At 42.6% G+C, this 21,114-nt stretch overlaps 1 protein-coding gene across 1 annotated transcript in view; it reads left to right on the forward strand.

The window, feature by feature from the left end:
- The window catches only part of LOC129857883 (5-hydroxytryptamine receptor 4-like), a 181,413-nt gene that overhangs the window by 105,260 nt on the left and 55,039 nt on the right, over nucleotides 1-21,114 (forward strand). The window contains exons 5-6 of the mRNA XM_055926558.1: nucleotides 881-1,034; nucleotides 15,971-16,545. Coding sequence (XP_055782533.1) covers nucleotides 881-1,034; nucleotides 15,971-16,545 — 729 coding nt within the window. The remainder of the gene's footprint in view (nucleotides 1-880; nucleotides 1,035-15,970; nucleotides 16,546-21,114) is intronic.

Genomic DNA, 21,114 nt, shown 5'->3' on the forward strand with positions numbered 1-21,114 from the left:
TAGCCCGGCCAAACTGAGCAATCGGAGGAGAATGGCCTTGGTCAGTGAGGTGATCAAGAACCCGATGGTCCCTCTGACAGAGCTCCAGAGTTCCTCTGTGAAGATGGGAGAACCTACCAGAAGGACAACCATCTCTGCAGCACTCCACCGATCAGGCCTTTATGGTAGAGTGGCCAGACAGAAGCCACTACTCCGTAAAAGGCACAACAGCCCGCTTTCAGTTTGCCAAAAGGCATGAACAAGACTCTTTGGTCTGATGGAACCAAGATTGAACTCTTTGGCCTGAATGCCAAGCGTCATGTCTGGAGGAAACCTGGCACTATACCTATGTTGAAGTGTGGTGGTGGCAGCAGCATCATGCTGTGGGGAAGTTTCAGTGGCAAGGACTAGTAGACTAGTCAGGATCGAGGGAAAGATGAACGGTATAAAATACAGATACATCCTTGATGAAAACCTGCTCCAGAGCGCTCAGGACCTCAGACTGGGGCGAAGGTTCACCTTCCAACAGGACAACGACCCGAAGCACACAGCCAAGATAACGCAGGAGTGGCTTCCAGACAATTTTCTGATTGTCCTTGATTGGCCCAGCCAGAGCCCGGACCCAATCTAACATCTCTGGAGAGACCTGAAAATAAAGTGTCTGAATACTTATGTAAATGTGATATTTCAGTTTTTTTTAATACATTTGCTAAAATTGCTTTGTCATTATGGGGTATTGTGTGTAGATTGATGAGAAAAAACAACAACAATTTAATCAATTTTAGAATAAGGCTGTAATGTAACAAAAAGTGGAAAAAGTCAAGGGGTCTGAATACTTTCTAAATGCCCTGTAGTTCCCTCTACCCCATCTCTTATAATAGTGTTTTCTCTCATTCTACAGGTACTATGCCATCTGCTGCCAGCCACTGGTCTACAGGAATAAGATGACACCACTGAGAGTGGCTCTTATGTTAGGAGGATGCTGGGTAATCCCCACCTTTATATCCTTCCTACCCATAATGCTAGGATGGAACAGTATCGGAATAGACCATTTGGTGAGTAATAACACATTTGTCTGTGTCAATGTGCATAAACACTTTAGATATTTGATAAACCGTTCAGTGGAACAGGATCAAATTGAACTTTATATGAAATCACATTAAGTGTTTTGTTTAATGTGCTACCTACATGTATATCATAACTAATTCCATAGGATGTCAATGAGACAAAGAAACACCTCCACGCAACCAAAAGGGTTTTAGTGTATATCTGGTCAACGTGCTGTAGGATATGTGTAAAGCTGTTTCAGGCTATCACCTTTTCAGACTTGGTTTAGTCTGTGTCTAGGATAGGATACTGAGTACGTAATAAGCATGTCGTCCAATCTGAGCGCATTTTGTCGTCCAATCTCCCGCTACTGCTCATAATAAAACAAGTGAAAGTGAAAGCTCAATCAAAGGCATTGGCTGAATGATACTGTGTGATAGCAATGCTAAAATGAAACAGCAGGGAGTCTGGATTGAAATGTCAGACCCAATTCTACTATATACCAACCCAAAACAAATGGACCGCGGGAAAGACTGATGTAATGAAAAGCATGGGTAGAGAGTCGGTAACTTATTATAGTCATGAATAGTCATGAGCGCTACGCTTATGTTTCTCTGGAAGAACTTTAGATTTGTTTAATCTGAGGACATGTTCAGCACTGTTACTACTCTTCCTAGGAGTGGCCGTCCTGCAAAGATGACTGCAAGAGCACAGCGCAGAATGCTCAGTGAGATTAAGACGAATCCTAAAGTGTCAGCTAAAGATTTACAGAAATCTCTGGAACATGCTAACATCTCTGTGGACGAGTCTACGATGCGTAAAACACTAAACAGGAAAAAGCCACTGCTGTCCCAAAAAAGTTTGCAAAAGTGCACCTGGATGTTCCACAGCGCTACTGGCAAAATGTTCTGTGGACAGATGAATCTACAGTGGAGTTGTTTGGAAGGAACACACAACACTATGTGTGGAGAAAAAAAGACACAGCACATCAACATCAAAATCGCATCCCAACTGTAAAGTATGGTGGAGGGAGCATCATGGTTTGGGGCTGCTTTGCTGCCTCAGAACCTGGACAGCTTGCTATCATCGACGGAAGAATGAACTCCCCAGTTTATAAAGACATTTTGCAGGAGAATATAGGCTATCTGTGCACCAATTGAAGCTCAACAGAAGTTGAGTGATGCAACAGGGCAACGACCCAAAACACAGAAGTAAATCAACAACAGAATGGTTTCAACAGAAGAAAATACGCCTTCTGGAGTGGCCCAGTCAGAGTCCTGACCTCAACCCGATTGAGATGCTGTGGCATGACCTTAAGAGAGTAGTTCACACCAGACATCCCAGGGATATTGCTGAACTGAAACAGTTTGATAAAGAGGAATGTTACAAAATTCCTCCTGACCATTGTGCAGGTCTGATCCGTAACTACAGAAAATGTTTGGTTGAGGTTATTGCTGCCAAAGGAGGGTCAACCAGTTATTAAATCCAAGGGTTCACATACTTTCCCCACCCTGCACTGTGAATATTTACACGGTGTGTTCAATAAAGACATACTGTATACGTATAACTGTTTGTGTTATTAGTTTAAGCAAACTGTGTTTGTCTATTGTTGTGACCTAGATGAAGATCAGATCAAATTTTATGACGAAATTATGCAGAAATCCAGGTATTTCCAAAGGGTTCACATACTATTTCTTGCCACTGTATCTCTCATTCTAATAATACTTTTCAGGCATGAACTCTGATTTAAGGCCAGGCACCACAGGCTAATAGGGATTTTTTTATTTCTTTACTCTCATCAGACTGAAACTTTACCAGTTGAAAGTATACATACAAGATATTATTGTATTACATGTTTTATTTATTGTAAAATGTAAATATGCAAATGAGCCAAGCCGGCCTTAAATATGCACTAATTTGCATATTATGCTAATCTGTTTTTCAACACATAGCTTCAAGGCAGACTGTTTTTTGTTGTTTTATTGTGATAAGACACTCAATGGTCAGACTTTTACAGATCAGTTATTCAAAATATTGTAATTTCATGGAATTATTTTTAAAACACTTCATGTATGATGGATGCATATTTTGCATATATTTACACATAAAATGACACTTCAAATCAAAACGATGACAAGATATCTAAAAGAGCCTCTGTAAAAGTCTGCCTATAAGGCCTAAAAACCTGTGTGTGGAATAATGGAAATGTACATCCTTTGACGACAGAGAAAAATGAATTGGCGCACCGGGAACATGTCATTTTGAGCAAACCAAATCAAAGTTTATTTGCCACGTGCGCCGAGTACAACAGGTGTAGTAGACCTTACAGTGAAATGCTTACTTACAGGCTCTAACCAACAGTGCAAAAAAGGTATTAGTTGAACAATAGGTAAATAAAGAAAAAAAATCAACAGTAAAAAGACAGTGAAAAATAACAGTAGCAAGGCTATATACAGTAGCGAGGCTATAACAGTAGCGAGAGTAGTCGGGCTGATTGAGGTAGTATGTAAATGTAGATATGGCTAAAGTGACTATGCATATATGGTGGTGGGTGGCGGGACACAATGCAGATAGCCTGGTTAGCCAATGTGCGGAGGCACTGGTTGGTCAGGCCAATTGAGGTAGTATGTACATGAATGTATAGTTAAAGTGACTATGCATATAAGATAAACAGAGAGTAGCAGCAGTGTAAAAGAAGGGTTGAGAGGGCACACAATGAAAATAGTTTGGGTAGCAATTTGATTACCTGTTCAGGAGTCTTATGGCTTGGTGGTAAAAACTGTTGAGAAGCCTTTTTGTCCTAGACTTGGCACTCCGGTACCACTTGCCATGCGGTAGTAGAGAGAACAGTTTATGACTGGGGTGGCTGGGGTCTTTGACAATTTTTAGGGCCTTCCTCTGACACCGTCTGGTGTAGAGATCTTGGATGGCAGGCAGCTTAGCCCCAGTGATGTACTGGGCTGTACGCACTACCCTCTGTAGTGCCTTGCGGTCAGAGGCCGAGCAATTGCTGTACCAGACAGTGATGCAACCAGTCAGGATGCTCTCGTTGTCGCAGCTATAGAACCTTTTGAGGATCTGAGGACCCATGCCAAATCTTTTTAGTTTCCTGGGGGGGAATAGACTTTGTCGTGCCCTCTCCATGACCGATTGCCTATAAAGATAGGTTAATGCAATTAAAATGTACTTTCCATAAACATGACCATTTACGTCACATGAATTAAACTCTTATTCATATATCACTTCTAAACTGAGAAATAAACATCAAACATACCTTTTACAAATACATTAGCACGTTTAATACATTTGTTTCAAGCAATAGAGAATATGCTTTGAATGCTGGTCTGTTCAGCAAATATGCATTTTTGGGCAAATTCTCATATCACTTTGCTCAATTTGTCACATACAATGATTTTGTATGGCTGTTGAAATGTGCAGAACATTAATCAGCTATGCCTGCCCCATATGTAAGGCCCTCTTTGAGTTGTTGCTGTTGACGCTTTACTTTCTTGACTATGTCATGGGACCTGCGCCTACGCTTGGCACGCTCCATTGAAGCAGCATCAGCTCTCACAACTCCTCTCTGATTGCTCCAGTTTCACCAAAGTGCTGACAAGCCACAATTTCTTCATCACATTTGGTATAGCAGTGGCTCCCTCGTTGAACGTGGCTACTGCAATACTGGCTGCTCCGTCAATGCGGCTTTTGCCCAACACAGTTTTGGGACATCGCGACCATATTACAGAGTTCAGCCATTCATTTGCATTCTGGGTTCCTCCGTGCTACATTCTTTTGAAGACGTTATCGTTTGACATCCTGTGATATACAGGTACCATTTTCTGTGCAACCTCTCTATTAAAAAATGTATGGCCTCCAAGGTTTTTGTGACAGGGTGGAGCTTCACCATTTTCTATGGCTCGCTGGTACCAGCACCAATGCACACACCTATCCCGTAGTTGGAAGTGAATCCTCTCTTGTGCCAAGGGCCATCGAAGGATACATGAATGTCTATGATGGCATCCTCATCCTCCTTCAGCAACTCTGCTATGCCTGGGTCTATATCTGCGTATATTGCTCTTTTAATTGTATTTGCAGCACTCTCCATTGACTGTAGCCCTCTCTGAATCTCTGCAACTAAAATGGGGGGGGGGGGGGGGGCACTTATTATGTCTGTCGACATTACAGACATAACTGCAGTGCTAAATATCAGCATGTTGCCTGCCCTATGTAAATATTAGCATATCAGCATGTATTTCCTTTATGTAAAGGCTACAGCCCTATGACACTGTAAGCCTGTGTGACAGTCTCATTGTACGGCTGTTTTCATATCACTCTGTTTTGTTAACTTTGAATACATTTGCTGGAGCAAGGAAATAAATAGTATTTATACACAGCAAGTCACTGACAATAATGGGCTACTCTCCCTTTTTTATTTACCCGTCATTCTCCTGTTATGTCTCTGAGCTGAGAAGAAAGGAATGAACCCTAGGACTTTGCTTATTTTCTTTAGAGCTGCATAACCAAGTCCAAGTTCATAGGCTAGAGAAGAACCATCCTCACATTCATATCAAATGCCACATCTCCCCTGGAGCACTCCTGCAGCCTGGAAGAAGTGTAAACACTCCTCCTAAATGCATCACGATCACCTTCAGTCTGCGCGTTCTATCATGACATAATTACAGAATCACTAGTTGGTGAAGTCTATGGTGATTGTCAGTTAAGTGTTTAGACACTTAGGGGAAATCAAATCATGTGCAAGTTGGTTTATTTGAGACTGCTGTCTGGTTGATCGCTGCTAGTTGTCATCTTCATCACAACTAATTTGCGTCTCAACGCGCTGCTGCGGGCGACCTCCTTTTCCTCTACCTGTACTGCCACTGCCTCGATCGGCGGATCAGGCACATGTTTTCTTTCATTCAATACTTTTCTCGCATTGGCTAACTGAGATCGTCTATTTTTATTCCCATACTGTATGTATATTCTTCGAGATCATTTTGTCTTTCTTTACGTTGATTCTTCGCGGGAGATATTTTCAAACAAGTAAGTGCTGCGCGGCACATGAGGCATTTTAACCAATCAGGTTACCGGAAAGGGCCTGTAAATGCCAGTAACAAATCGCCTGTCAGGAAATTACTCATCTTTCAGCCCTCAGACAACATTTGAATTTCTCTCCTAAAATTAAGAGAACTAAAAATATATTGAATAATTGGCTACAAAGAGATCTTTCTATACTTGGGAGAGTACTTCTGTCCAAGGCAGAGGGACTGTCTCGTTTTGTGTACCCCTCATTATCGGTATGTGTAAATCCAGCTACTTGTAAAGAGATCAATAAGACCTTTCTTTCTTGACTTCATCTGGAAAAATAAGTCTCACAAACTAAAAAAATATGTCCTTTCTAACAAGAGCTGAAGGCGGTCTAGAAGTGTTGGATTTTGTTGACATAAATAACACTTTCAAGATAAACTGGTTGAAAAAATGTTTGCTCGATACTGATTCAATATGGTTTTTCATTCCAAATAATGTGTTTAATAAATTGAGAGGTCTTCAATTTTTACTGAAATGTAATTATATTCCTGAAAGATGACCTGCTAAATTGGCTAGGTTTCACCAACAAGCTTTACTGGCCTGGAAAATATGTTTCCTGCACAATTTTTCCCCACATAAAGCTCTTTTGTGGAATAATTCAGACATAACTGTAAGGAATAAGTCATTGTTCTACCCCAGCTGGCATGAGAGGAATATTGACTTTGTTCTTGATATTTTCGACAACAAGGGTAATATTCTCACATATGAACAATTTATAACATTGAAAGAGTTTCCAATACCTTTCAGAGAGTTTATTTCTGTGATCAAAGCCGTTCCCAGTGGTCTAACTACACTTATGAAAAGTCATCTTAATTTTGGGAATGATCAAAGTTTATCCAGAACTCAGATTGGAAGGCGTGGGCTTACTTGAGAAATCTTGTTGTAATAAATATACAAGACAAATTCTTCATTCACAAAACCAACTTACACTGAGAGGAAAGTTTTTCTTGAACATGCTTATTCCTAACATTGTCTGGAAAAATGCATGGTTAAGGCCTTACAAATACTGTATACCAAACAAAGTTAAGGAAGTGCACTTCATAATTTTACATAAGATATATCCATGTAATTCTATGATTTCCAAATTTGTGGCTATTGATAATATCTGCGTTTTCTGTGAAAAAGAAGGTGAGAATCTGTCTCACTTGTTCTTTGAATGTAAATTTGTGTCAGAATTTTGGGAAAACCTTGCAAAGTACTTATTTAACATTATGAACACTGCCTATAATTTTAACATAAAGTATATAATATGTTACTATTGCAATGAAAGCAAAACCACTGAAATGATTGTTAATTGTTTTATTCTTGTTGCCAAATACTTTATACACAATTTTTTCTCTCCAAAATTCTATACCAAAATTACCAATTTTTCTGATTGAATTTAATGATCTTATTAAAACACTAACCCTAGTGAATAACAAAAAGAATAACATCTTCATGAATCATTATAATAAGATATTTTCAGAGTGAATATAATTGCACTTAAATTGTTAATTTTTTGTATTTTATTTGTATTTATATTTTTTGTATGTTTGAGCATTGTTAATACCTGTGTTTGGTTTGCTAGACATGTTTGATGTAGCAATGTAAGTTGATTTTTGTATTATGAATAAAATAAATGTATTTTAAATTAAAAAAATAAATAATAATAATAATCTTTCAGCCCTATGTCTACAAAGAATATAGACGTGTATGGACTATATGCACTGGAAAACAAGCTTTTGAATGATATGATTCAACATGGAGAGTTGTAAAAATAGCAGTTGAAGTTATACATGAAACATGCTATCAAGAACGACATTTATGGTAGGTGTAGTTTGACAGAGTTGGGATAAAATTATAAGAATAAAATATTTATATACATTATTGCCGATTTATTTGTACATTTTATGAAAGTATGGAAGTTATAGTTGCAAAATATCCCCAAATCAGAAAATTGACAGATGGAAGCAACATCAGTTTTTTGCCTGTGTTGCCTGGCTTTAAGATTCTCAACATTGTGTTTACTAATCATCATATTTGGTCCATTGTTGAGTATGTGTACAGTACCAGTCAAACGTTTGGAAACACCTACTCATTGATTTGGGCGATGAGGCCTGGCTCGCAGTCGGTGTTCCAATTCATCCCAAAGGCGTTCGATGGAGTTAAGTTTAGGGCTCTGTGCAGACCACTGAAGTTATTCTACACCGATCTCGACAAACCATTTCTGAGTGGACCTTGTTTTGTGCACGGGTAATTGTCATGCTGTGTCACGATCGTGTGGAGGATTGACGGACCAAAACGCAGCATTTGGAAAATAAGCCATCTCTTTTATTTTAGAAGAAGGCAAAACGAAACAAAAACACTTACGAACTAACCAAAACAATAAACGACCGTGAAGCTAATAAAACGTAGTACACACAGGCTACAAACGTATAACATAGACAATTACCCACATCAAACGAAAGCCTATGGCTACCCTAAATATGGCTCCCAATCAGAGACAACAGAAATCAGCTGTCTCTAATTGGGAACCCATTCAGGCAACCATAGACAACTACACCAACATAGACACAGCTAGACACATACACTCAACACAAACCCATACACTACACCCAACACCCCCTTTACCATATAACCACCCAAAACCGATAAAACACAAACATTCCCCATGTCACACCCTGACCTATCTAAAATAATAAAGAAAACAAAGAATACTAAGGCCAGGGCGTGACATGCTGAAACAGGAAAGGGCCTTCCCCAAGCTGGTGCCACAAAGTTGGAAGCACAGAATTGTTTAGAATGTCATTGTATGCTGTAGCGTTAAGATTTCCCTTCACTGGAACTAAGAGCCCGAACCATAAACTGCCCCAGACCATTATTCCTCCTCCACCAAACTTTACAGTTGGCACTGTTCATTGAGGCAGGTTGCATTCTCCTGGCATCCGCCAAACCCAGATTTGTCCGTCGGACTGCCAGATGGTGAAGCGTGATTCATCACTCCGGAGAATGCGTTTCCACTGCTCCAGAGTCCAATGGCGGCGAGCTTTACACCTCTCCAGCCGATGCTTTGCATTGCGCATCAGGTGATCTTACGCTTGTGTGTGGCTAAACCCATTTCATGAAGCTCCCGACGAACAGTTCTTGTGCAGATGTTGCTTCTAGAGGCAGTTTGGAACTCGATAGTGAGTGTTGCAACCAAGGGCAGACGATTTTTACACGGTATGCGGTTCAGCACTCAGCGGTCCATTCTGTGAGCTTCTATGGCCTACCACTTCACGACTGTGCCGTTGTTGCTCCTAGATGTTTCCACTTCGCAATAACAGCACTTACAATTGTCCATGGTGCTCTAGCAGGACAGAGATTTGACGAACTGACTTGTTGGAAAGATGGCATCCTATGACGGTGTCTCGTTGAAAGTCCTTGAGCTCTTCAGTACTGGCCATTCTACTGCCAATGTTTGTCCATGGAGATTGCATTGCTGTGTGCTGGATTTTACACACCTGTCAGCAATGGGTGGGGCTGAAATAGCTAAATCCACGAATTTGAAGTGGTGTCCACATACCTTTGGCCATATAGACCACCTGGAACAGCAACATTCTCTACCTCACGGGTGTATTCAATCCGGTTAGCTCATGGGCATAGAAATCAGAATGAATAGAACAGGCTTACAAACCTCTAACCCTGACATTTTGGCTGGTCAACTCATGGGTTAGACTTGCCTGGTATTTTATTTTATTTGTCACATGTTTCATTAACAACATGTGGAGACTAACAGTGAAATTCTTACTTAAACCTGTCTAGGATCAGCGTGGCGCTAGCGGCACACCCCCCCCCCCCCCCCACTGAAAAACCAGTGCCGCGAAATTCAAAAAAAATATTTTTTTAAAATATTTAACTTTCACACATTAAAGTCCAATACAGCTAATGAAAGACACAGATCTTGTGAATCCAGTCAACATTTCCGATTTTTAAAATGTTTTACAGGGAAGACACAATATGTAAAGATGTACATCTATTACCTAAAAACACATTAGCATAATCCACCATCTTTTATTTGTCCACCAACACCAGTAGCCATCACCAATTCGGCTAAACTAAGATATTTATAGCCCCTAACCAACAAAAAAACTCATTAGATGACAGTCTGATAACATATTTATGGTATGGGATAGGTTTTGTTAGAAAAAAGTGCATATTTCAGGTAGACTTCATAGTTTACAATTGCACCCACCATCACAAATGGACTAGAATAATTACAATGAGCAACGTGTTTACCTAACTACTAATCATCAAACATTTCGTAAAAATACACAGCATACACGAATCGAAAGACACAGATCCTGTGAATACAGACAATATTTCAGATTTTCTAAGTGTCTTACAGCGAAAACACAATAAATCGTTATATTAGCTTAGCACATAGCAATTAGCAGCCCAGCATTGATTCTAGCCAAAGTGAGCGATAAAAGTCAACATCGCCAAAAGATATTAATTTTTTCACTAACCTTCTCAGAATTCTTCCGATGACACTCCTGTAACATCACATTACAACATGCATATACAGTTTGATCGAAAATGTTTATATTTAGCCACCAAAATCATGGTTAGACAATGTGAAATGTAGACAAGCTGGTAAAGAAAATGTCCTTGCGCCACTTAGACAGTGATCTACTCTTATACATAAATACTCATAAACGTGACTAAAAAATACAGGGTGGACAGGGATTGATAGACAATTTAATTCTTAATACAATTGCGTTATTACATTTTTTTATTTATCCTTACTTTTCAATACAGTTTGCGCCAAGCGAAGCTACGTCAAAAAACATGGCGTCCTAAGCCACTAAAATGTTTCGACAGAAACACGATTTATCATAATAAAAATGTCCTACCTTGAGCTGTTCTTCCATCAGTATCTTGGGCAAAGGATCCTTTCTTGGGAGAAATCGTCTTTTGGTGGAAAGCTGTCCTCTTGCCATGTGGAAATGTCAACTGCGTTCGGGATGAACTGAAAAGCGTGCCCAACTTTTCACATCGTTGCAAAAATAAATGTCCCAAAATCGCACTAAACGGATATAAATTGCTATAAAACACTTTAAATTAACTACCTTATGATGTTTTTAACTCCTATAACGAGTGAAAAGATGACCGGAGAAATATAACAGGCTAAACTAACGCTTGGAACAGGTGCGCGCCGGTGTCCTCTAGGCTCATGACGCAGCTCCCAAAGAATGACTAGCTTCAGAGTTTTTTCATTTGTAGGGCCTGTGAACGCGCAATCGACCCCGTTGGAATCGTCATCACGTAAAGGCATCCAGGGGAAGACGTAAGAAGTGTCCGTATAGTCATAGCAACGACAGTGCCCCTTTAACTGACTTCAGAAGAGTGGCCAACATTTCTCAAATCTGACTCCATGTCAGGGAAATTGCTGTAGAATGGGCTCTGTTCCACTTAGAGACAAAATTTCAACTCCTATAGAAACTATAGACTGTTTTCTATCCAATAATAATAATAATATGCATATTGTACGATCAAGGATTTTGTGGGAAGCCGTTTAAAAAATTAGCCAAATTAGCATAAATAGTCTAAACAGCGCCCCCATCCCCAATTAAGGGCCCTTCCCAACAATTCAGAGAGAGAGAAAATAGAGAACATAAAAGTAATAGATAATATAAAAGTAACACATAATAATACAATAAATAATAAATACACAATGAATAATGATAACTTGCTTATATAGATATGTACGTATAAGTAGATATGTATGTATAACTAGGAATAATGTGTAATAAATAGTAACAGCAGCGTATGTGATGAGTGAAAACGTTGGTGCAAAAATGGTTAATTCAGATAGTCTGTGTAGTTATTTTGTTTACTATATAGCATTCTCATGGCTTGGGGGTAGAAGCTGTTCAGGGTACTGTGGGTTCCAGACTTGGCACATCGGTACCGCTTGCCGTGCATGATGCAATAATTTCCATGCTAATGTAGAATGTTCATTCAGATGTTGCTAACTGATGTGGCTCATGCAATGGAATGTATTTTTTGAAATCACAGCACAGATTGATGGGTACACTTCCTCCTTTTACAAAACTTACTGTTTTGCTCCTATGGGTACACTCACAATGGCCGGTAGTCCACCCATTATGCCATCATTGTCTTGAATGGGAACACCCGCTCTATTCAATGAGGGGATTTGATTAATCTGGCCCGGGCGCCTGGGAGGCGTCGGGCGCCTGGGTAGGTCACGCCTCCCAGGCGTGAGCCAGCACATGGAGTAATGAGTAGGATTCTGCGGGAAGATCTTCTCACATCCTCTCCTCGTCTCCTTTTCTAAACACATTGGATGAGAAAGCCAGAGGTCTTCTGGCTTTCTCATCCAATGTGTTTTGAGAAGGAGACAGGACGCAAAGAGTATGCAATTGGGATCTTCCGTGTGTTTGACATAACCCCACACTCCTCAACTTTCCTGGGATCCAATGTAGCTACTGTTGGGGTCAGAGTAGTTAGATGTAACTGTTGCCACCACAATGGCTGGGAGTACCCGTCGTTGGCCTCAATCTAGATGTTATCCCCTCAGCATCCACTCCAGGGTGATCCGATAAGAGAGCAGTCTGTATTGTCTAGAGAGACAGAAAATAAATACAGACAAATGTTATATACAACAATCAGGAAAAGAAATAGGCCTAGGCCTGTGAAACATAAATATAACAGGCTCAGGGATCATTTAGCATATTCCAGAGCGAGTAGCAGTTTGGATTAAGTGCCTTGATCACGGGCGCATATACAGATTATTCACCTTGTCGGCTCGGGGATTCGAATCATCAACGTTTTGGTTACTGGCCCAAAACTTTAACCGAAAGGCTACCTTCCGCAATGCTATCGACTTGATGGATCTCTTGGTCTTGTATACTTGAAGACTGTATAGCCAACTCATTGTTCAAACAGTGTTAGTGGTCAGGTGAGGCTGTTTTTCTTCCTCTCGTGTGTGGGTTTACAGGCTGATTAGGATATTATTGGTATGAAATATAGACTGGCAGCCGCAAGCAACATGTTCTTCTCTACTACCACTATTGACTTTATACTTCTTACAATGTTTGGTAATATAAATGATTGTTTTTGTAGACCCAGATTGGGAGATGCGCGTCCCATCACATTCTATTTCTATAGCGCACATCCATTAGTTCTAGACACTGTTGACCTAGCCAGCGTGTCATCATTGTCTGACAAACTTGAAGGGGACTACAGTAGCCAATTACATTATCGGATGTAGGCAGGATACTTGAAAATATAGTTGGAAAGGTGCCATTAGGTAGGCTATTTATTTTCATCTTAGGGAGTAATATAAATATTTAAGTAATATTAGCCAAAACATTTACTCTTCAGAGAGCTTCCTATGTGGACCGTCAGGTGTGGCACGTTGTTTCCAGTTGATCCTCGGCACTCTGAAGAAATTCTTCAACACACTATTGATGATAGACAAGAAATCGGAGTGTTTAGTTACGTATGCGCCATCTTCTGCTGCATCGCCAGTCTGATGTTCTACCTCCTCCGTTCTCGGAACACGATGGTCCCATTCTGGACAGCCGAGACATTCACTGTCTGTTGGTAAAAGGTACAGTAGGTATCTCCCTCAACTGACACATCAGTCACCGTGCGTTCTGGGAAGAGCCTGTGTTTCCGGAACATTTGTTCGCTCCTGTCCCTCTCTAGCTCTTTTCTCTTGGTCAGCCCACAAATGGAACAACTCAGCCTCCGTATACTCCGGCTCAAACCGAAGAATTGTGCCAAGAAAGTCATTACAAGGACTATTGCGGTCAAGGAAGGCCAGAGCAGTGTGTTTGGGAGGTACTTATGATGGACTTTGAAGTTGTATGGGGTTTCTATCGGTAAGGCGGGAGTAGAATCAGCTTATTACCTACGTCTAAATAATCAAACAATGGACCTAAAAACTATCTGTGGTACTGACAAATGACTAGGCAAGTGTTATAAAGGGCCAAGAAGTATTTTTAGGTGAACTTTCATTTTAAGTGACTTTGAACAGTGTATGGTAGTAGGTGCCAGGAGCACTGGTTTGAGTGTGTCAAGAATTGCAACGGTGCAGTTTTCTTTAACGCGCAACAGTTTTCTGTGTGTATCAAGAAATGGTCCACCACCCAAAGGACATCCAAACAACTTGACATAACTGTGGGAAGGAAGTATTGGAGTCAACATGGGGAGGCATCCTTGTGAAACACTTTTGACACCTTGTAGAGTCCATGCCCCGATGAATTGAGGCGGTTCTGAGGGCAAAAGGGGATGCAGCACAACATTAGGAAGATGTTCCTAATGTTTTGTACACTGAGTGTATATAGGTCTACACATTGCAAGTGACCACAACTATATACCTAGAAATGAGACTCAGCAAATCAGTAGGTCAAGCAGAAACTCATCTCCAGGCTCAGTCGTTAGTATCTCTGCCAAAGCTTCATCAAACGAGAGGGCCCAGTCGACATACTAATGCATGTATAAACAAATAAACAACAAGCTGTGAAAGAAGTTGAGTACATGAGGCAAATGGCCAGATCTTCTGACAGGTCCCCTCGGAGAAGCTAATTCGTGGTTTGATATCAAATGTATATATATATTTTTTGCTTTTCAGGGGAGCCTAATTCACAATGGTGCCCTGAGTACCAACATTTAGGGAGAGGCCAGATCTATTTCTAAAAAGTAAGCCCACTTTAGATCTTATCTTTTTAACTAGCTCATACGTAGGTTTTTTAAACATGAAATCTTTGTCAATCCAAATGCCCAGATATTTATAGTTAGGGATCCGATTTGATGGGAGAACCACCCAATGAATAAATATGTAGTCCATTTGAAACATTTTTGCTAGAATTAGAGAACAACATGTATTTACTCTTGCCCACATTGAGTACAAGTTTTAAACCAACCAGGGCTTTCTGTAAGATAACAAGTTCAGATTGCAGGTCTAACATAGCCTGGTCAACAGTTGGGTCGATGATATACATAACAGTGGCGTCTGCATACAGATGAATATTACACGTTTTAACAGATAGACCAATATTATTTATTCAATATTGCCTCCTGAGCCAGGACTAGCTAATATGTTACCGACTGGGCTCAGACATCAATTCAACATCTATTCCACGTTGGTTCAATGTAATGTCATTGAAATGATGTGTTAACAACGTTGATTCAACAAGTGTGTGCCCAGTGGGTAGGACGCTAGCCCAGTCAAAGCTGCCTCCCCAATGCAGATGTAGTTCCTGTTGATAAAAAATAAAAATATGCGTTGCGTATATCTTCCGATCGTAGTGTCATTTATTTTCTCCTGACAGAGCGCAAAAGGCTTTGGATTCGTAGGCAGTAGGCACAGATGTGATGTGACAGTGGCCTGAGGTTCTGGCAGGGTGCCGATAGAAGACAGTGATGAATGATCAGTTCAGAGAACCTCTTCTTTCCCAGTCTGAACCTAGTCAGTCTGCTCAGGAAAGAGCATTGATTGGAGATTGGTTTGTGCACTGTTCATCATTGCACTCATACTTAAGTTTCATTGTTTAGAAAATCAACTTAAATCATCAGTAGCCTACAGGACTCCACTGTAAAATGGTGGACTACCCTGACAAGCTCATCCTCTTACCATGGAAATAATTAATTGCCACAATTTGTCATTGAACGGTATTGTCCTCATCCATATCAACTTGTCATATCATACACCTGTTCTCAGAATTATTACTGTACTGTGTTTGTGAAACTAAAGTTCCATGAACTGACACATTAACTATATGTGTATGTGTTTTTCTTCTGTGTGTGTGTGTGTGTGTGTGTGTGTGTATGATATGTGTGGTGTTACCACATCCCAACCCCTTGGTAGATAGAGGAACGGAAGTTCAGCGGTGATGCAGCCAACTCGACGGCGTGTGTCTTCATGGTCAACAAGCCCTACGCTCTGACGTGTTCCGTGGTGGCCTTCTACATCCCTCTGGTTCTGATGGTACTGGCTTACCAGCGTATCTATGTGACTGCACGGGCGCACGCACGACAAATCGGCGTGCTGCAGCGGGCAGGGGGCGCTGCCGCCTCGGCAGACAGCGCCGACCACCAGCGCAACCACCGCATGCGTACGGAGACCAAGGCGGCCAAGACTCTGTGCATCATCATGGGCTGTTTCTGCCTGTGCTGGGCCCCCTTCTTCATCACAAACGTGGTGGACCCCTTCATAAGCTATACAGTGCCCGACCAGCTGTGGGCAGCGTTCCTGTGGCTGGGTTACATTAACTCCATGCTCAATCCCATTCTCTATGCCTTCTTGAACAAGTCCTTCCGCCGTGCCTTCCTCATCATCCTCTGCTGTGGGAGAAAGCGGTACAGCGTCAGGCGGCCATCCATACTAGGGCCAGGGCCCCCCTGCTCGGCCACACAGATCAACGGCTCCACACATGTGCTCAAGTAAGTGCCCTCCTTACCTACGTACCCGAGAGCCACTCTCTAACTCTCTACAGCCCACAGATACTCTTCAGATGATGTTTGCCTCAGCTTGAGATTTTGTTATTAATATGTTGTTTTCAATGGTAAGGAATGGGGTCTTAGGCAGGTGGATGAACTGTAGCTTACATGACCACCATGCACCTGCCATAACATTCCCACCATGTTCCAGGACCTGAGTGACATATGACTTTATTACTTTACACAGATTACCATCTACTGTACAATAGACTGTTTGCTTTCCCGTTATACTTGGTGAGTTAGAGACTTACGGTCAGTCTCTGTCATGTTGCTTTAGTAGTACATTAAGCTCCTGTGTTATTACATTTGAGTCATTCATCCACCCAACTGTCTAATTTTAGAATTCTCAGACTATAATGGGAAACACTATAGCTCCGTCCAAACTAAGCATCATTTATTTATCCCCTTGGCTTCTTCTAGAGATTTGGCCTGATGTATGTTGCAATACATGGCTATAATGCAGAGGGTCACTACTAAACCATTGCATGACAGGAAGTTCTCTCTTTTATTACTTCATTTACCCTATGACCAGCGGTCCCTGCTAAGTCCCAGCTAGCCCATATCTCAGACAAGCAGCTAGTTCTTATGAAGATACAGTCAAGTTGGCTACATTCCAACTCTCCATTGAAGCGGTCTCTCTCTTAAGGGAATCTCTATCTACTTGTGTTGCTGGAGTAGAATGATTGGGAGAGTCAAGAAAATAAGCCATCATGATTAATGTGTATAATATTACTACCAATTAATCACTGATGCCCAGCTCTCGTCTCCTAGATCACTACTCTGGGTCATTAGACAGGTAAATGATGGCCATAAACATAGCCATAGCCATAGCCATTGTTGGTTAAGGGCTTGTAAGTAACCATTTCAGGGTAAGGTCGACCTGTTGTATTCTGCGCATGTGACAAATAATATTTGGTTTGATCATTTAGTCCATAACTGCTTTTCCCAGACAGAAATCTTACAAAACAAGAGACTAATTGCACGATGTACTAATTCAGACGTTGTTGCAGGAAAACGAATGTTCCCAACTTTTCACTTTTGACGTGTTTATTTTGTTGCGACAGTTGGATGAATGTTATTGCTATAGCTGAGCGCTTGTATTAAATCAACAGGAAAAAGACGGAGTCGATATGTTAACCGGCATAATGAAGAAAAACTGCTTCCTTAATATTTCTACAAACTCATAAAGCAAAGCAAATAAGGAATAACAATTATGTTTAATAGATGGGGGATTAATTGTTTGAATTATTCATAGTGGCAACTAGTTAGCATGGTTTGTATTAACTCTGTGCTTTATGCATGGTTTGTTAGTGACATTTAGATGTGGAGGGTACAGGAGATACAGTTGCAGAGTTCAATAACACATACGTCTGTGTCACCATCTTGCAGCCACTTCCATCTCTCAGGCGAATGGACCTCTGATGTGGTCAGTTAAGAATTCAATCGTTTTCTTTTGTGCTGTTGTAAAATAGTTTACTCTGGGATCTAGACTAAACACAAATGCCAAGTCATTTTTCGACAGGAAGGTTGCGTGTTCAAGGTTGCATGTTTGAAAAACATTCACTCCTGACAACCGTTTTGTTTGCCATAGCGATACCACTGGAATAGAGTTGTTAAGAAACAGAACACAGTACAGAACACAGTACCGTGACACCAACTATTTGAACTGGCAAAAGGGCTGAACATTAACAGATAAAAAAAGATCCATCTGTGACATGTATTAACCCCTTACACTCGTGGGAAATGACTTATATGATAGGGCTACATTGAAATGTTTCTTACAGAAGAAATCTGAAATACGTGTGCATAAACATTGTAGTAATTGAAAGGAAACAGTTTGGAGACGACGGGAAAAATTATTCGACCAAAGATGAGGACACAACAGTTCACCCGACTGACACAAGACTGAATCCAAATATTACACTGTTGATTTTATGTTTTTATTTATTTATTTATTTTTTATTTCACCTTTATTTAACCAGGTAGGCAAATTGAGAACACGTTCTCATTTACAATTGCGACCTGGCCAAGATAAAGCAAAGCAGTTCGACACATACAACAACACATAGTTACACATGGAGTAAAACAAACATACTGTCACGTTCCTGACCTATTTATGTTAGTTGTTATGTGTGTTAGTTGGTCAGGACGTGAGGTTGGGTGGGCATTCTATGTTTTCTGTTTCTGTGTTGGTTTTGGGTTGCCTGGTATGGCTCTTAATTAGAGGCAGGTGTTTGGCGTTCCTCTAATTAAGAGTCATATTTAGGTAGGCGTTGTCACAGTGTTCGTTGTGGGTGATTGTCTTCCGTGTTTGTGTATGTCGTTGCACCACACAGGACTGTTTTCGGTTTGTTTTGTTCATCGTTGTTTTTGTGTAGCCTGTTTTCTCTATTCGTGCGTTCTTCTTGTTTCATGTAAGTTCGTCGTCTAGGTCTGTCTACACCGTTTGTTGTTTTGTTAGTTTATTCAAGTTCGTGTTTTTTCGTTAATAAATATGTGTTCAAACTCCACTGCGCCTTGGTTCATCACTACTCCTCCTTTTCCACCGAAGAAAAGGAGGACCGCCGTTACAGAATCACCCACCATACCAGAGCCAAGCAGCGGAGTAAACGGAGTAAGGGACAGGAAAAGAAGGAGGAATGGACTTGGGACGATATATTGGACGGAAAAGGTTGCTACACATGGGAGGAGATCCTGGCTGGTAGGGATCGCCTCCCATGGGAACAGCTGGAGGCACTGAGGAGAGCAGAGGCTACCGGAGAGAGGAACCGGAGTTATGAGGGAACGCGTCTGGCACGGAAGCCCAAAAAGCCCGTGAGTAACACCCAAAAATTTCTTGGGGGGGGGGGCTAAGAGGTAGTGGGCCAAGGGCAGGTAGGAGACCTGCGCCCACTTCCCAGGCTTACCGTGGAGAGCGGGAGTACGGGCAGGCGCCGTGTTACGCAGTAGAGCGCACGGTGTCTCCTGTACGAGTGCATAGGCCAGTGCGGGTTATTCCACCTCCCCGCACTGGTAGGGCTAGATTGGGTATTGAGCCAGGTGTCATGAGGCCGGCTCAACGAGTCTGGTCTCCAGTGCGTCTCCTCGGGCCGGCATACATGGCACCTGCCTTACGCATGGTTTCCCCGGTTTGCCTACATAGGCCTGTGCGGGTTATTCCACCTCCCCGCACTGGTCGGGTGACCGGGAGCATTCAACCAGGTAAGGTTGGGCAGGCTCAATGCTCAAGAGTGCCAGTACGCCTCCACGGTCCGGTATTTCCGGCGCCACCTCCCCGCCCCAGCCTAGTACCTACAGTGCCTACACTACGCACTAGGCTACCAGTGCGTCTCCTGAGCCCTGTTCCTCCTCCACGCACTCTCCCTGTAGTGCGTGTATCTAGCCCGGTGCCTCCAGTTCCGGCACCACGCACTAAGCCTCCTGTGCGTCTCCAGAGCCCTGTACACACTGTATCTTCTCCCCCTACTAATCCTGATGTGCTTGTCCTCAGCCCGGTGTCACCAGTGCCGGTACCTCGCACCAGGTATAGAGTGGGCTTTGAGAGTACAGTGTGCCCTGTCCCTGCTCCCCGCACTAGTAGGAAGGTGCTTATCCTTAGCCCGGTGCCTCCAGTTCCGGCACCACGCACCAGGTCTACAGTGCGCCTTATCCGGCCAGAGCCATCCGTCTCCCCAGCACCATCTGAGCCATCCGTCTCCCCAGCGCCATCTGAGCCATCCGTCTCCTCAGCGCCATCTGAGCCATCCGTCTCCTCAGCGCCATCTGAGCCATCCGTCTCCCCAGCGCCGTCTGAGCCATCCGTCTGCCATGAGCCTGCAAAGCCGCCCGTCTGCCATGAGCCTGCAAAGCCGCCCGTCTGCCATGAGCCTACAGAGCCGTCCGCCAGACAGGAGCCGCTAGAGCCGCCCGCCAGACAGGAGCCGCTAGAGCCGCCCGCCAGACAGGATCCGCCAGAGCCGCCAACCAGACAGGATCTGCCAGAGCCGCCAACCAGACAGGATCTGCCAGAGCCGCCAACCAGACAGGATCTGCCAGAGCCGCCAACCAGACAGGATCTGCCAGAGCCGCCAGCGAGCCATGAGCGTCGAGAGCCGTCAGCCTGCCATGAGCGTCGAGAGCCGTCAGCCTGCCATGAGCGTCGAGAGCCGTCAGCCTGCCATGAGCGTCGAGAGCCGTCAGCCAGCCATGAGCGTCGAGAGCCGTCAGCCAGCCATGAGCGTCGAGAGCCGTCAGCCAGCCATGAGCGTCGAGAGCCGTCAGCCTGCCATGAGCGTCGAGAGCCGTCAGCCTGCCATGAGCGTCCAGATTCGTCAGTCAGCCATGAGCTGCCCTTCAGCCTGAAACGGCTAGATACCCAGAACTGCCCATCAGTCCAGAGCTGTCTCTCTGTCCGGAGCTGCCTTTCAGTCCGGAGTTGCCCCTCTATCATTATCTCCCTCTCTGTCTTGATCTATCTCTCTGTCCCGGTGCTGTCCCTATCAGTGATGATACTAAGAAGATTTTGTGGGGGTA

Source organism: Salvelinus fontinalis, chromosome 6 (genome assembly GCF_029448725.1).
Source record: "Salvelinus fontinalis isolate EN_2023a chromosome 6, ASM2944872v1, whole genome shotgun sequence".
In the NCBI taxonomy this organism is placed as follows: domain Eukaryota; kingdom Metazoa; phylum Chordata; class Actinopteri; order Salmoniformes; family Salmonidae; genus Salvelinus; species Salvelinus fontinalis.